Source organism: Cryptotermes secundus, unplaced genomic scaffold (assembly GCF_002891405.2).
Source record: "Cryptotermes secundus unplaced genomic scaffold, Csec_1.0 scaffold597, whole genome shotgun sequence".
Lineage (NCBI taxonomy): Eukaryota > Metazoa > Arthropoda > Insecta > Blattodea > Kalotermitidae > Cryptotermes > Cryptotermes secundus.
The window spans coordinates 303,818-319,562 of record NW_019743156.1 but is presented as its reverse complement, the minus strand read 5'-3'; the positions used below and the strand labels follow the sequence as shown (position 1 = coordinate 319,562).

The following is a 15,745-nucleotide window of genomic DNA, read 5'->3' as shown; positions in this document are numbered from 1 at the left end:
GAATCTTCAGGCTCCATAAAATATTCGGAAATTCTTGAGTAGTTGCACAACTGGCAGCTTCTCAAGAAGTGCTCAAGCTTCATAGAGTTAGTTGGGCAGCGTCTACACAAGCGCACAAAATGCGTCTATTGTAACGTACGTACTTTGCTGAGGACGCTGCTGAGGACACCGCACAGTTGCTGAATGCGGTGCGTAGTTTTTGGTCTGCAATGGTGCCAGAAGAAAACGTAGCATTTGCTTCTTTTGTTTATTTCTACAACGGACGTCACGACGTTCGTTACAACGAACGTATTTTGTGCGCTCGTGTAGACGCTGCCTTAGTTAGTTATGGGTATATAAACAAAATGTATTATTGTGTATCATGTAGTTCATATTTAGGATAATTTTTACATAGAACATTATGTTCAACACACCTTGCTTACTATCGTGGAACAAGAATAATACTTTATTAATAAGGCCTGTACACGTCGCATACTGTTCGCCCATTGCCAACACAAGAGGCGTAGGCCATGACGTGGGGAATGAAGTTCTGCTCAAATGTGCCCGCATACAGATGACTCCAAGGCCCTCTGGCAAACACTGCGACGTCATCTCCTCCATGGGTCTCGCTACTCAGAGGCAACGTTGCTGGGAACTTGTAATTAACATCCGCTGTGAAAATAACACAAAACCACATCACGGAGTGTCTATAGTAAAATGTTCTACATGCGTAACACCAAGCAACGAACACACGATCTGTGTTTGTGTTTGTACTGTTCTACAGCGGCTGCGCAATTTGCGTAGACCTCAGAATTTACGTAAAAATTTAACGTCTTTCTTTGTCAGTACCACCAAGAAATTTAAGACTAAAAGAAATCCACTTTTTAATTTAAATTTATTCCAAAAGATATGCATGATTATTTTGCCAATTTATTTATTTAAATTCTCAATTAACACTCATTAACACGTTTATGCTTTAATTAAAACGGTTTAAAGGAGTAATATAATTTGAAATTTGGTAACTTAAGTTTGTCGGTAAGCTAAATGAAAATTTATTCCAGAATTATCTCACTTCACTTATAGAGTACTAGGAAGTGCAATACGGCAATATCATTGCTTTAAAACATGATATGAAACGATTAATTTCACTGTAATATTAGGTAAAATATGTCAGGTATACCTACCTAGGTTGTCCTGGGAAATGTTATACCTGGAGCCATTCGGTAGCGGTTGTTTGTATCCTGGGCCATTGGCGTAAGAAATGGTTGAATATGGGAGTTTATCAACATCAGATTTCCCAGAGATACCTAAAACAAAATGAGCGAGTTAAATATAAAATTTAGCTAGTGTTCTGAAATAAAATTGTGCCTCACATTAAGCTATGTCACAGTTTAAACAAACAAACTCCGTGGTTTTAGTCCGCAAGCGATCTATACCGACCGAGCGACCCCCGCTTGTCGGCGAAATTAGTGCCAACTTTAGCGAATAGAGGGTGTCACGTGGTCAACGCAACTAATCCCCACGGCCGCTAATTTCGGTTTTCTAGACCGGAGCCGCTATTTCCTTGAAATAGCTCCTCAATTATTTTCACGAGGCTGAATGTTCCAGACCCACTATTTCTCTGAAAATCTTGTAGCTCCGGGAATCGAAACCGGAACTCTGAATCTGAGCCAGAAACTCTGACCACTATACCACAGAGGCGGTCAAGACAATTAAAATTTATGAGTTGTTCTTGGGCTTAATTAATCATCATGCCAAGAAGATATATTGGGAAATACAGCTCCATGGATTCTTAACATCAGTAACAGTGAGTGTTCAACTTAACGCCCCAGCCGTATTGCCACCAATGAAATAGCCTTCCTCATTGGAGAGGAAGCTGGTTGTATGTCAGAGCCTGTATGGATCATCTGCTGAAAAGTTAAATCCACACAACTCTGCAAGAATCTAATCCCAGTTTCTCAGCTTTCCTGCTCATAGCTCAATCTATATACCAACTGAGATATTATGCATCCATTTTTTTTATTGATAATTCTCATCCCTCCAAAAGAATGGTTTATACAAATATGGCTGCTCGTATTTCTCTGAAAAAGTTAATTCGTTTTCAATAAGGCGTATTTTACCTCAAACGCGCTGCCTTAGGTGAACTGCCAATAATACGCTGACATTAATTGCTCAACAGCCAGCTGACTCCGAAACCTAGATTTCGACAATTATTCTGAGCACGCGATTTAAAAAATTGCTAAATCGGGAAGGATATCAACGTTTCCTCTGACATTTCAAATTTCAACTATAAAATAGATCCAGAATTTTACAAACTCATCTTGGAAGCCTTGCAGCATATATTGTAATTTTTAATCCTAATTAAAAGTTTGTCCAATATATAAAATAAATTACTGGAAAAATCGGAAGGAGTTAAAATGTGGCATATCGAGTGGAAATCTGTGTACTAAGATATATAGAATGCCAATACAGGATCCATTTTGTAGGAAGGAAGATAAAATATTATTGATAAAGCTTCTTATGAGTCGTCACCTTATGTGCTACAATAGTTACGTACAACACCACTAAGCAACAGCGAGAGGTACCTATGGTTCAGTAGGCATTACAGTTTTCATCTTTGCTGAAAAGGGATTTCCATTTTTGATGGCGTGTATATTCGGAGAAACTGTAATTTGCTGTAGGCATTACATACATTGTAGTGATGTGGGTTATGACAGTATATGGTTCCGCAGAATGTTACCAAAGTCGCGGAGAAAAGTCGTACCCCTTTCTCCGTGTACCTGTCTGACACATTACGAGCAGAAGTTGCAAGAAATGGGGTGACTTTCTAATCTGTAGTCACACTTACCGAAGATGTCGTTTCCGCGAGCGGGGTAACCACTGATGCTCAGGGTATGTGCATGGTCGGCTGTGACGACAATCAGGGTTTCCTCTTCACGCGTCATGTCTGTTGCTGCCTTTATGGCTTTCGCAAATTCCACTGTTTCATCCAGGGCTAAATGTGCTTTCGTGTCGTGGTGGCCGTGATCAATACGTCCACCTGTTTTAAATGGCGATATTATGCTAGATAATAAATAAAATTATCAACGTATCTGAGATTCTCAAAGCGTGATTATGAAGTATACTGCCTACTAGGGTGTGATGCCGTATAGTCCGGTAAAAGTTCACTGACGTTTAGGAAGAACGTATTGCATCCATCTTCAGGATCAAAGAGTAAACAAAGCAATCCTGAAGCTGAGGGCTTGCTACTTGCTTCCTATTTCTTATGGCCTGAAGACACGGGTCGTACGTCCCCCGAAACGTCAGGTGACTTCTATCGTACTACACGGCTTAATGGCAGACATGCTGGCAACTTAGGTTTTCTTTTTTTTCTTCTTCTTTTTTTTTTTGTCTTAATTTACTTAAGATCTGCGAAGAACTCAATAAGCATACTACTGCAATGGTGTCTGATAACAAAGTCAATGCACTGTGCGTTCTGCATACACAAATATAACGTTTACTTACCTTCGACAAAGAGGAAGAAGCCCCTGGGTTCCTTTCTTAGAATTCTGATGGAAAATCTAGTAAGTTCCTCGAGGGTGGGTTCCTTGGTCGTGTTAGCCAACAAATGGTATTCCAAGTGGTCACTATTGAACAAACCTAAGAGAAGGGAAAATGTTTAACATAAATCCTTCTGTCTCCCACATTCCCTCCTAACCTACTTATTTGGTGGCTGCTGAGAGAATATATAAATTGTAATGCATAAAGAGATCCAAGTTAACGGCTGTTTAGTCGCTAAGGAACAATATGAGTAATGAAGAAAGCGGTCTTCTGAGATTTGGCACCGTGTATATGTGGTGTTAACCGACGTTTCGGAGGAACGTATCGCCTCCATCTTCAGGGTAGAAGAGTCACAGTCTGCTTTTACCGTTCTCACGGTCTTGTCGCTTGCAGATTTCTTATACTTTTTCTTCTACCCTGAAGATGGAGGCGATACGTTCCTCCGAAACGTCGGTTAACACCACATATACACGGTGCCAAATCTCAGAAGACCGCTTTCTTCATAGTCACCGCCGTGAAAGTCTCAAATCTTACAATATGAGTAATGTTTTAATAATTATATTTGATATTCACAAGAATTATCGCCATACAAACTTTGTCGCTATTTGATTCTAAAAGTAATGTTAAGTAAGTAATTACAGTTCAGCGTCCGATCTTACGGTGCACCAACATTTACATATATTCATACATTCTGCTAAAATTTTATAACGTTCCCTGAATCTAAGTATATTAAATATCAATACTGTAATCTGATTATAAGCAATAAATATGATATAAAAATAAACAATTATATTGTGTTATTGAGGCTTGTTTTTAGATAAATCCGTGAAAATGAATGAGTGTATTAGTTAATGTTTATAACAAAATATGAAATTACATGAATATATTACTATATGGAAACTGCGCACATTGATTCAAGTGCTAGCCAATCACATTGTAGAAACCATCCATTGCTAAGCAACAGCCCGATAAACACGTCTCCTAGGAGATCCTTTCCTTGAAGAAACAATCCATCCCTAGGTAAAACCTACAGCACAATTATCACTGATATGTAATGACTAAAAATCGCCTCTGCATGTAAGAGGTTCAGCAGAACGCAGTAACCAAAGAGGCGAAACAGGTGTTCACTACAAGGTCGGAGCGAGACTACACAAGGTGGGCTAATATATAAGCCAGAGAGAGACTACAAGAAATAGGGCATAATCTGCTGTACTGAGCCAGAGGCCTTGTATATAATGTACAAGGAATTAGGAATTAATATTAAATTGTAAATATATGTAAGTACTAATAATGGACTTATTAATACGGACTATGACTGACAAATGACAGACCCGACCTCTCGTCAGAGAGGGCGCCCCAAATGGACAGGAGAGTAACTTTCATATAAGGAAAAAGAAAGCAAAAAAAAAAATCGGACCATGAGCCTCGACAGACAGACTGACTGACCGACCGTCAGTCGCAATGTGACTTGGACGTGGACTTGGAGAGAGACCTTCACCCAGCTTATCAGCAACCAGCGACTTTAAAGTCTTCAAACACAAGTTCGTCTGTATATTCTGTGTAAATACAGTAAACATTTACATAATATTTTAGGTTTTCACGGCGGTGACTATGAAGAAAATAATCTTCTGGGATATGGCGTCGTCTAGATATTGTGCTAACAGACGTTTCGGAGGAACATATAGCCTCCATCTTCAGGGTAGAAGAAAAAAGAAGAGAAAATCCGCAAGCGAAGAACCAGCGTGAACGATGGAGGCGATACGTTCCTACGAAACGTCTGTTAACACAACATCTAGACGACACCATATCCCAGAAGACTGTTTTTTTTTCATTTACATAACAGTTTAATAAGTGGTTGTCTCTTCACACAGTGACAAACCAACATCTGTACGACTACTCACCGAGCACGAAGTCCTTCCTCTCGGGATTAACCCTGAGCAGTTGCTCCCTGTTCCAGACGTACTGGAAACTAGCCCTGCGTCTCCTCTTATCCGATTTCCATTCGGCAATCAGATCCAGGCCGTCTGTTCGGGCACCGCGTTTGCCGTCTTCGTCTGTTGCGTTCGTCGGCAGGAATTCTTTGCGACCACCTCCCAGTATCACCTGTGACAAACTCACACTATCTAACTACACGGTGTGGCGTCTGCCTTCAGAAGCCAATAGTTGCTCACATAGCTAAAACAAATCCGAGAACTTTATGGAATCGAAAGATTAATTGCTGTGTGTACAAGTGATTCGCCATTGTCCCGAACCTGGGTCAGATGATTCCAGCCTGCACCTTTCCATCTGATTCAAGATCAATTTTAATATCTTCCTCTCCGAGTTTTTAAGTCTTCAAAGCGGTCTCTTTCTTTCTGGTTTTCCCACCAAAACTCTGTACGCGTTTGTTTTGTTTTCAAAGCAGAATACACGTCTAGCCCATATCGCCTTCTTTGAATTCACCATCGTAATATAATTGTTGCCGGTCACGGTAGCCGAGCGGTCTAAGGCATGTACTGTCTTCGCTCGCTTGAAAACCGGGATCGTGGGTTCGAATTCCACTCAGGGCATGGATGTTTAGTTTGTGTGTGTGCGTTTTTCTGTGTTTGTGTACAGGTAGAGGCCTTGAGACGAGCTGATCACCCGCCCAAGGAGTCCTACCGAATGTGTAAGATCTAGAGACCGAAGTGAACGGAGAAGTTCATGGAGGCAGGCCTAGGCCCACTGGGGCTGTAGTGCCAAGGGAAAAAATATATAATTTTTACGAAAAACAAAAATAGTAACCTGTGTTACGTAGTTCAGGGAGAAGGCATACAAGAATATTAACCTGAACTAACGCGTTTACATCTTCTGCTGAATTTTAAGTCCAATAATCTCACAAGCGGAATGAAGCTCGGATGTGTATTTACGAATGCTTTCGTTCATGAGAGTAGTGCTAGGTCACCCTTAAACAGCAGAAGTTTTAGAAGGTCGAGTGATATTTTGATAGAAAAACCTGTAGGAACGAGGCTCCTGGAGGACCTAGGAAAGGATGGTAAGACAGAATCGATTAATGGATTCACCTGGCATAGGATAAGGACTAGTGGCATTATTTTTATTGCTAGTGGGGTGCGACTAAGTCCCTTGCACTGCGGCCACTTCTGGCCTATTGTACCAGCCCCAGATGATAGGTGAGGGTGATTGTGGAGCAATTGGTGGAATGAAGATTGGCAGGGGAAACCGAAGTACTCAGAGAAAACCTGCCCCAGCGCCACTTTCTCCGCCACAAATCCCACTTGACCAGAGCCGGGATCGAACCCTGGCCGTCGCGGTGGGAAGCCAGGGACTAACCGCTTGAGCTGTGGCTCGGCATAGTGGCGGGTTTAGTGAACAAAATAACTTAGGATTCCATGCTGGTCGTTCCTTGAATAGCTGAGCAATTCGAGAGAGACTCAGGTATGTGGAATTATTTAATTTGTTAGAGAGAGACGTGACATTTCAGTCAATAGGCCTAAAGTTACTGCCTAAATATCCCAGGGGTTCAAATTTATTTCCCTTCTTTTTTGTGCTGCCTTGTACCCAATGTTGTTTAATGATGTTATATCAGTTTCATTGATTATTCTACATCGAGTCAGATTGAGAGGAAATGACACTATTTTCTGCAGGAAAATAGGGAGAGTATCCGATCTTCGAATGGGATTAGAAAAGCATTAATCCAAAATGCTGTTATAACTTACTCGCTGTTCAAGGCCGCGCCATAGCTCAAGCGGTTAGTCGCTGGCTTCCCACCGTGGCGGCCCGGGTCCTATTTTTGGTCTAGTCAAGTGGGATTTGTGGTGGACAAGGTGACGCTGGGGCGGGTTTTCTCCGAGTACTTCGATTTCCCCTGCCAATCTTCATTCCACCAAATTCTCCGTCATCATAATCACCCAGGGCAAGTACAATAGGCCAATCAGTGACCGCCGTGCTGAGTGGACCCAGTTGGACTCCACACCCCCACAAAGCAAAAAAAATACTCGCTGCTCATATATGAATATGGATGCATGTATGCATGTTTATGTGAACAGGCTAACTGCAGTTGCATTTGCTGGTGAAACTTATAGAACAGGGTACAGTAATTACGAGAGGCGGTACAATTTGAAATGGCTCTGCGTTCGAGGATACCGAGAGGTAAACTGCAATAAATTATAATCTACATGTAAGATTTGAGATTTCACGCCAGTGACTATGAAGAATATCGTCTTCTGCTATGTGGCGCCGTGTAGATCTTATTTTAACCGACGTTTCGGAGGAACGTTCCTCCGAAACCTCGGTTCACACAAGATGTACACGGAGCCACATCCCAAAATACGACATTGTTTATAATCTACATGTAAAATTGTTAAATTCTGAAGTGTGGCAGTGTACGTTTTGTCTATCAGGCTGTTTGGACGAAAAGAATGGAACATATTTTAATAAGTATTAATCTTTATCTTACAACAAGAGAGAGCAGTTTCAGAAATGAGTACTGCGCACGCGCAAAACATATTTCTGTTTTCCTGGCGGTTACTTGAACGTAACACGGCCGTGGGGATTCCTTGCGCTGACCACGTGACATTCTCTATCCGCTAAAGTTGGCACTAACTTCGCCTGCAAGTGGCGATCGCTCGGTCCGTATAGTTTGCTTGCGGACTAAAGCAACGGAGTTGGGAAAAAAGTTTCTTATACTTAATATTTTCTACGACACAGAATTTCGGATGAAGAGAACAGACGGGTCACCAGCTGTCGTACTCATATAAATTTATTATAATAAATTAGTAACTATATATGTTATATAATTGTGTCATGTGAAGACTGAAGTTGTTACAGTAGTTTTGAAAACAGAACGTTAATTAAATTCAGTAAGTTGGCAAACCTTCATCAAGCAGAAATACTGCTGTTATATCAGTGTAACTACGGGGGGGGGCCAATTGAATACAAATGTTAATAGAGGTTATCTATGGATATCTTTAAACTTGAACTGAAAAGTTATGTACGGTGTGTAGTGTGATGTTCTCCCAAAAGATGGTGTTAGTCACATGAATATCAAAGCCACCTTAACGAATAAGAGGACAGTAAAAGCAAATGGCGGAAGAACGCTAAGTATAGATTTTTTGTGGTTCATCTGTCTATACATTGCTTAGAGTAAATAAATTACAATAAATAAGTACTGAGGGCGTTTGAGAACAGGGTGCAGAGGAGAAAATCTGGGCCGAAGAGAGATGAAGTGACAGGAGGTAGGAGAAAACTGCATAATGAGGAGCTTCATAACTTGTATTCTTGTCCAAGTATAATTACAATGATAAAGTCAAGGAGGATGAGCTGGACAGAGCATGTAGCACGAATTGGGAGAAGAATTCATATAGGATATTGGTGGAAAAGCCAGAAGGAAAGAGACAAATGAGAAGACCAAAACGTAGGTAAGTAGACAATATTAAAATGTATCTTAGAGATATGGGATGGGTTGGTATGGATTTGATTGATCTGACTCAAGATAGGAACCAGTGGAGGGGTCTTGAAAACACGGTAATGAACCTTCGGGTTTCATAAAATGCTGGTACGTTCTTGAGTAGATGCACAGTTGGCGGCTTCTTAAGGAGGGATCAGCTCCATGAGTGACTGACAATAATGTTGGCAAGCATGATGCAGTAAATTATTTCATTCAATAAATAATGAGATATCAGCAGGAAAACATTTCCAACCTTTGCTTTAGAATTTTCCACTAGCAGTCTTCAGTTTAAATATTACATCTGTTATTGCAACTGCAGAACTGTACTGATGGAGTTATGTTGTTATTTTACTTAATGTCAACAACAATACTGGTTGTTGCATGTGGAATCTATTGGCGATTAGTGATACAGAAGAGACCTATGCTTTTTCTGACACGCCGCTGACATGCCAACTGATATGACTTACTCTTGATGAAGCCTTCAGTCACGATAAAGGTTAATTTGTTCATATGCCTAATTAATTCAGTACTATGATATAACAACTTTTGGAGGAGTGGTGGTATAGTTCCAGCATTCTTTGACTCTGTATTAGACGGAGGTGAGTGGTAAGCTTCACGTTCCAGCCGCTTCACACCTGAGGAAAGAATTCTGTGTACCATTTGTGTAGGAGACTGGGTGAGTTACAGAATCGGTCTGGGCACTATGAATCCGTTGGCCTCCTAAGAAACTAACCCCGACCTTCCAGCTCGTAGGCCGTCGCCATACCGACTGAGCTATCCCTACAGTACCTTTATATTTCTGCCGGGGAGACTGGTGATTAGTTGTTTCGCGATATCGTCGCACTTGTTTGGGTCCTGGCCGGAGTTCTTGACTTCAGCATCGTTCTCCCAGTTCCTGTTGGCGGTCTGAGAATAAGCACCGGCGGGTGACGCATGCGTGATGCGCGTCGTTGTCACCACTCCCGTAGACTTACCAGCGTCCTGCAACAAATCATGTATTTACAGACGGGTTTGCAGTAGAGGAACTTTACCCATGGTTCTGTATGGGTGTGAAAAATATTGTTTCTCATTATGAAAAGAGCATAGATTAGGGATATAGGAGAATAAAGTGAAAAGAAGAATATTTTGTTTCAAGGGCGATGTCATGGAGGCCGCAGGAAATTTCACAATGTGTAGCTCCATAATTTATTATGCCTACTTTTCGCCAGATACTTTTAGTGTGATTAAATGGAGACGTTGTTGAATGTGAGACGTCTAGGCTTCCATATATTCTAGAAAATCAGCTTACAGGTGGCGGTGAGGTTGTCAGCCTTAGGCTCTGGCCCCAATTTACCACCAGGAAGACCCGTGGTACTCATTTCTGTTACAGGCTGAGTCGATCCCAGGGCCATAGTGCGGCTGGAAGGATTAAGTCAATTAAAAAGTCCACTGACGTCGGGAATCAAACACACGATCTTCCGGCTTGTAGCATAGTGCCTCAACTAACTACGCTACCTCGTGCCCCTTATTTGAATGGAAAATGAAAATAGATAGGCATTCTCTAGAGCCTGTAATTTCTATGATAGATGTTGGTTTACAAAATAAGCCCATTCGTTCGAAGTTCTGTTTTCCTACCGCTTTACGTCAAATATACATTTAGAAATGGATATTATTCATAAATATTGCAGGGAAAGTAGTATGCATGGTGGCAAAGAGGAATGCTTGTATGGTTTTGGTGGGAAAGTCATAAGGAAAGAGACCGACAAGAAGAACTAGACATAGACGGAAGGACAGCATTAAAATGGACCTTAGAGAGAGAGAGTGAGAGAGAGGATGGGTTCTGAATATAGGAACCAGTGGAGGACTATTTTGAAGATGGTACTGAACCTTCAGTTTCCATAAAATGTTGGGAAATCCTTGAGTATCTGCACACCTGGCGGCTTCTCAAGAAGGGCGCAGCTCTTTTTGGTAAGTTGGCTATTTATAAACAATATATATGTTAGATATACTTTAACGTGATGGCTGAAAAGACCAGAATAGTGGAGCTAAAATGAGAATGCCGTTGCGATGCAACGGCTAACTAAACATATCTTGGCAAAGTCTACATACGCAACAATATAGGAAATGTTGGAAACGGTGTTTTCTATACGGTCCGTGAGAAGGCTCTTTAACGAGAACACCATTGGGTTTACAGAGTTGTGAGACAGTTGCCGGCCAGTAAGTACGTGATCCCGGAAGCTGATGAATCTACGGCTTCGAGAGCCGTTGCCAAGCAACGACTGGTAAAAACACAACAGACTGAGAATTAACTGTAATGTAGTAAATTGTAGAGTGTATGAATTAGTGATAACTATACAATTAATTGTAGTTACGGTTTGTAAGAATCCAATAAGTCCAATTACCAATCCGAACACCGTGTCTATTCACTTAAGATCGTGAAAAAAATATATATATATTAATATTATTTCAGTGTTTGTTCACATCTTCTCTATTAATGTATTTTCTTTCTCCAGTGCTTACTTTTAATTGGCTTATAGTTGTTGCCAGACACTTTGTAAACGAACTTAATTGAATTACTTTTTCTTTTCCTAGGCACTACAGTCCCAGTGGGCCTAGGCCTACCTCCATGAACTTCTCCGAATTAAATTATTTTGAATTACTTTGGAAGCTATTATTAAAAGGACCGCCTCTGTGGTATAGTGGTCAAAGTTTCTGGTTACAGATCCTAAGGTCCGGGTTCGATTCCCGGACTTGCCAGATTTTCTGAGAAGTAGTGGATCTGGAACGGGGTCCACTAAGTCTCGTGAGGAAAAATGAGATATTTCAAGGAAATAGCGGCTCAGGTCTAGAAAACCGAAATTAACGGCCGGGGGGATTCGTTGCTCTGACCACGCGACACACTCTATCCGCAAAAGTTGCCACTAACTTCGGCGACAAGCAGCGGTCGCTCGGTCGGTACAGTTCGCTTGCGGACTGAAACCACGGAGTTTGTTTTTGTTTTGCTGTTATTAAAATAAAACGATCGACCAAATGTTGCCACATTCCATTGTAATGAAATGTGAATGATCTCACCTGCGACCACTTCAGGATAGAAGTAACTCTGTTAGCCGCTTCCAGCATGGCCGGACAGTCATTCAATTTCACATTTCCCGTCACTCCGATGGTGCCAATATTAGCCTTTATGCCACTCAGGTAGGCCGTGGCGCTGCACGCAGAGTCTGCAACTTGACTGTCCACACAGTAGGTCTGCGAACGAAATTAAATCTGACATTACAGTATGGGAACCTTCACGAATGGCACGGAAAATAGTTACAGAGTTATAATTAGTTTGCGAAAAGCTCAAATCTGTAAATTGGCAAGAGAAAGTATCATGGAATGATGTTACAGGTGTAATATCTTCTCAGTTCTGTGTATTCTTTTCCTTCAAGTACGTCACACAACGTGACAATAATTTATGTAACGCACGAACCCATCATATTTGTAATTTATCCCACACAATTCTCTACAGAACACAGTCTCGGAGAATATCTTGATTCATAAAATCTAACGGCAAGAATACGTTTAGATCTTGTTTCTCTGGGTTTGGGTATCTTGTAATGTGGTAAATGGTTACCAAAGCTTCGAAGGAACACCACCTCTGCCACCGTTTTCAACATACCGTGAAGGCTGCGAACCACCTGCCATACTGCACGTTCTCTGTACCCAGAGTACCAACATCTGAATCTTCACCCCTGTGAGAACATTACGTCACATGAGCAAACATATCTCAAAATTTGCAGGGTTTGGAGTTCTCACAGGGGTCGTTATGAAGAGTTCTATCTTCTGGGACGTAATGTTTTGTAGTCTGGTGAAACTTAGTACCTTCTTCAAGCAGGCTTGTTATTTGGATTGTTCTTCAGCGCTGAAGATTGAGGCGACGTGTTCCTCGGAAATGCTGGCTGACTTTCAAACGAATACACCGTATTATATCTCAGAAGACTGAACTCTTCGCTTCAAAACTTCTCTTAAAAAACGAGGAGAGCGCTGTACTAACTTCGTTGTGAAGTAACTGAAATTAAAATGAATGAACTGTTCCCTGTGCTTGATTAATTAAGCGCTATGCCATGAAGGCGTATGGGGTGTAGAGATATATCTGCAGCATTCTTGACCTCGGCACTGGAAGTAGGTGACTGACCAGATTCACGCCCCGGCCGCTTTACAGCCGGACCTGGGTGGGCCCCAGTGCCGGTCTGGACACCATAGAAGATGAAAAATTTGTCCCTACTGGGAATTTAACATAGGTCTTTCAGGCCGTACTTCGTCGCTATACCGAGTTATGTCGACTCCCAAAGTAAGAGGAGTGTGTTGTTAAAGTTATTTGTGCAGTATTTGTTTATTACGCTCAGTTATTTGAATTTTTCAAATTTCTCACCTTTGAGAGACCTGTGTGGGGGAATGCTTCGAAGGAAAGGACTGTTTCCTCGCCCGTTTGTCCCTGTGACTGGCCAAGGTACGTTCTAGCAGCGGCCAAGGTTGGAATAGAAAGTCCGTCTCCTAAAAACATGATCACGTTCCTCGCTCTTCCTGTCAGAAGCGGTTTTGCCAGCTTCTCACGCAGAGTGCTCTGTGCTTGGTGGCGCCAGTACGCAGCATCTCAAATAAGAAAAATAATATATATAACCCATAACATTTTGGTTAAGGAACTGAAGGGCATGATTTTGGGAAAACTAGCTGGAGAAAAAGGGTGACTACTAAGTTGAGTCTTGAAGAACGCAGTCTTCTGGGATTTGGCACCGTGTATATGTGGTGTTAACCGACGTTTCGGAGGAACGTATCGCCTCCATCTTAAGGGTAGAAGGAAAATTTTAAGAAATCCGCAGGCGAAANCAAATTGTTTTCCAATATGTGTCTCATTTATTGTTTTCTTTAGGGGCATGCAGTAACGTAGTTGGTTGAGGCACTGTGCTACAAGCCGGAAGGTCGCAGGATCGAATCCCGATGAGGTGGATTTTTTCAATTGACCTAATCCTTCCAGCCGCACTATGGTCCTGGGGTCGACTCAGCCTCTAACAGAAATGAGTACTAGGAATATTCTTGGGGGTAAAGGGCGGCCGGCGCATAAGGCTGACAAGCTCACCGCCATCTGTGAGCCGATTGCCTAGAAAATGTGGGAGCTTCAACATCTTACAACCCCATGGGGCCTCCATGGCCTGTTACAGAGATACGTTTACTTTATTTTTATTATTTTCTTTACGCCAAAACTAACTACTCCCTCGCTGAGCAGTGTTGATCTGTTAACTGAACACAAGATACAGCGTGTTGCTTGAAGGGTTGGTGGTAACTGGGCTGGCAATATTATCTAATTTAATGTAAGCGAAAAGCTCTCAATTATATTTTCAACATTCATCCATGGAACTCCCTATACAGCCAGCTGCCCCTCAATGAATGAAGATGAGTGAATATTTAAGGATCAAAACTGTATATTTCAGTTGAGCACTAATTGCATGATTCACACTTTTCAGTATTTAAGTTATAATACTCCCGTTAAAGTATTGTGTACTCTGTAAAATGAATTATGATGATAAAATATTGATAAATGCTCACTAGGCAAAGTAATTTCAGAAAGAATTTTTACGACTTTTCAGTTTTAAATTTCGTTATTTGTATTGAAATACCGTGTCTGATCTTACGAGCAATCTGATAGAAAATTATTTTAGAGAGTTTATTCCACTAAAGTTAAAAATATGAGTATTTATAATGTAGCAACCTTCCACAATTTATCTTCATGTGTTGCATCCAGCTTCGTGTGATGTACTTCGAGTATTTTTTTGACATCCGTCGACACAACAGTTTCTTATAAAAATATATAAATATAGATAATTTACATTAAAATATTAAACCTTAAAATATGACACGTTTCGACCTTTATTAGGTCATCATCAGGTGTAATCTTTGTGCTTAGGTGTTGAATCTGTTCTTTCATACGGACCCGTACTGTGGATATGGCTGTATAACTTGTGATATTATGCTTGGTAACAAAACTCTTGGTATTATTTACTTTTAGTCCAATTATGTTGGTATTAGAAATAATTAATTAAATTACTGTATATCTAGTTGAAGGTTAAAATATGGTCAAAATTAAGATTAAATATATGTATATATTAGTTATTTCGCTAGTATACTGGTCTCTCTGGTCTGGTTCCTACCTAGGTGGGTATGTTGTTATGAAATCTTGTATATTCACATGTGTTATCTCCCATTTATTCAGGCTGCAAGTTGGGTGTAGCGCGACTGTCATCGAGATGTTGTTGTCATATGGTACATGGAGAATCTCCGTGTTGTCTCGTGGGTGGACGTTTGGGCTCTGTCAGGGCTGTTGTCGACAACTTCATCATCAATTATTAAATATATGCTTTCTACTATTAGTTCCACGTGTTTTGTTCTGTGCTCCTTTCTAGTCATACATATAATCGAATGATACGTCGAGGCCGAAGTTTAACGCCATCTAACACGATCTATACATAGAAATAATAGAGTTTAAACTATTTCTCTTATATAACATATTACACTACACATATTCGCATAAAAATCAGTACTCACAAGATAGGTACGATATACTGAAACAAAAGACTTTCGATCGTTCGTGATATACTGCATAACTTACGNTTCGATTCCCGGCGCTACCAGATTTTCTGAGAAGTAGTGGGTCTGGAACTGGGTCCATTCAGCCTCGTGAGGATAATTAAGGATCTATTTCAACGAAATAGCGGCTCCGGTCTAGAAAACCGAAATTAACGGCCTTGGGGATTGGTTGCGCTGACCACTTGACACCCTCTATCCGCA

General features: G+C 41.1%; 1 protein-coding gene across 1 annotated transcript in view; it reads right to left on the bottom strand.

Annotated features, from left to right (window-relative positions):
* Positions 1 to 359: 359 nt before the first annotated feature.
* Positions 360 to 15,745, bottom strand: part of LOC111873897 (membrane-bound alkaline phosphatase) — a 16,241-nt gene continuing 855 nt past the window's right edge. Inside the window, exons 3-10 of the mRNA XM_023868966.2 lie at positions 13,335 to 13,555; positions 11,996 to 12,169; positions 9,734 to 9,925; positions 5,421 to 5,622; positions 3,484 to 3,618; positions 2,828 to 3,019; positions 1,164 to 1,286; positions 360 to 651 (exon numbers count right to left, since the gene is read on the bottom strand). Coding sequence (XP_023724734.1) covers positions 449 to 651; positions 1,164 to 1,286; positions 2,828 to 3,019; positions 3,484 to 3,618; positions 5,421 to 5,622; positions 9,734 to 9,925; positions 11,996 to 12,169; positions 13,335 to 13,555 — 1,442 coding nt within the window. The 3' untranslated portion in view covers positions 360 to 448. The remainder of the gene's footprint in view (positions 652 to 1,163; positions 1,287 to 2,827; positions 3,020 to 3,483; positions 3,619 to 5,420; positions 5,623 to 9,733; positions 9,926 to 11,995; positions 12,170 to 13,334; positions 13,556 to 15,745) is intronic.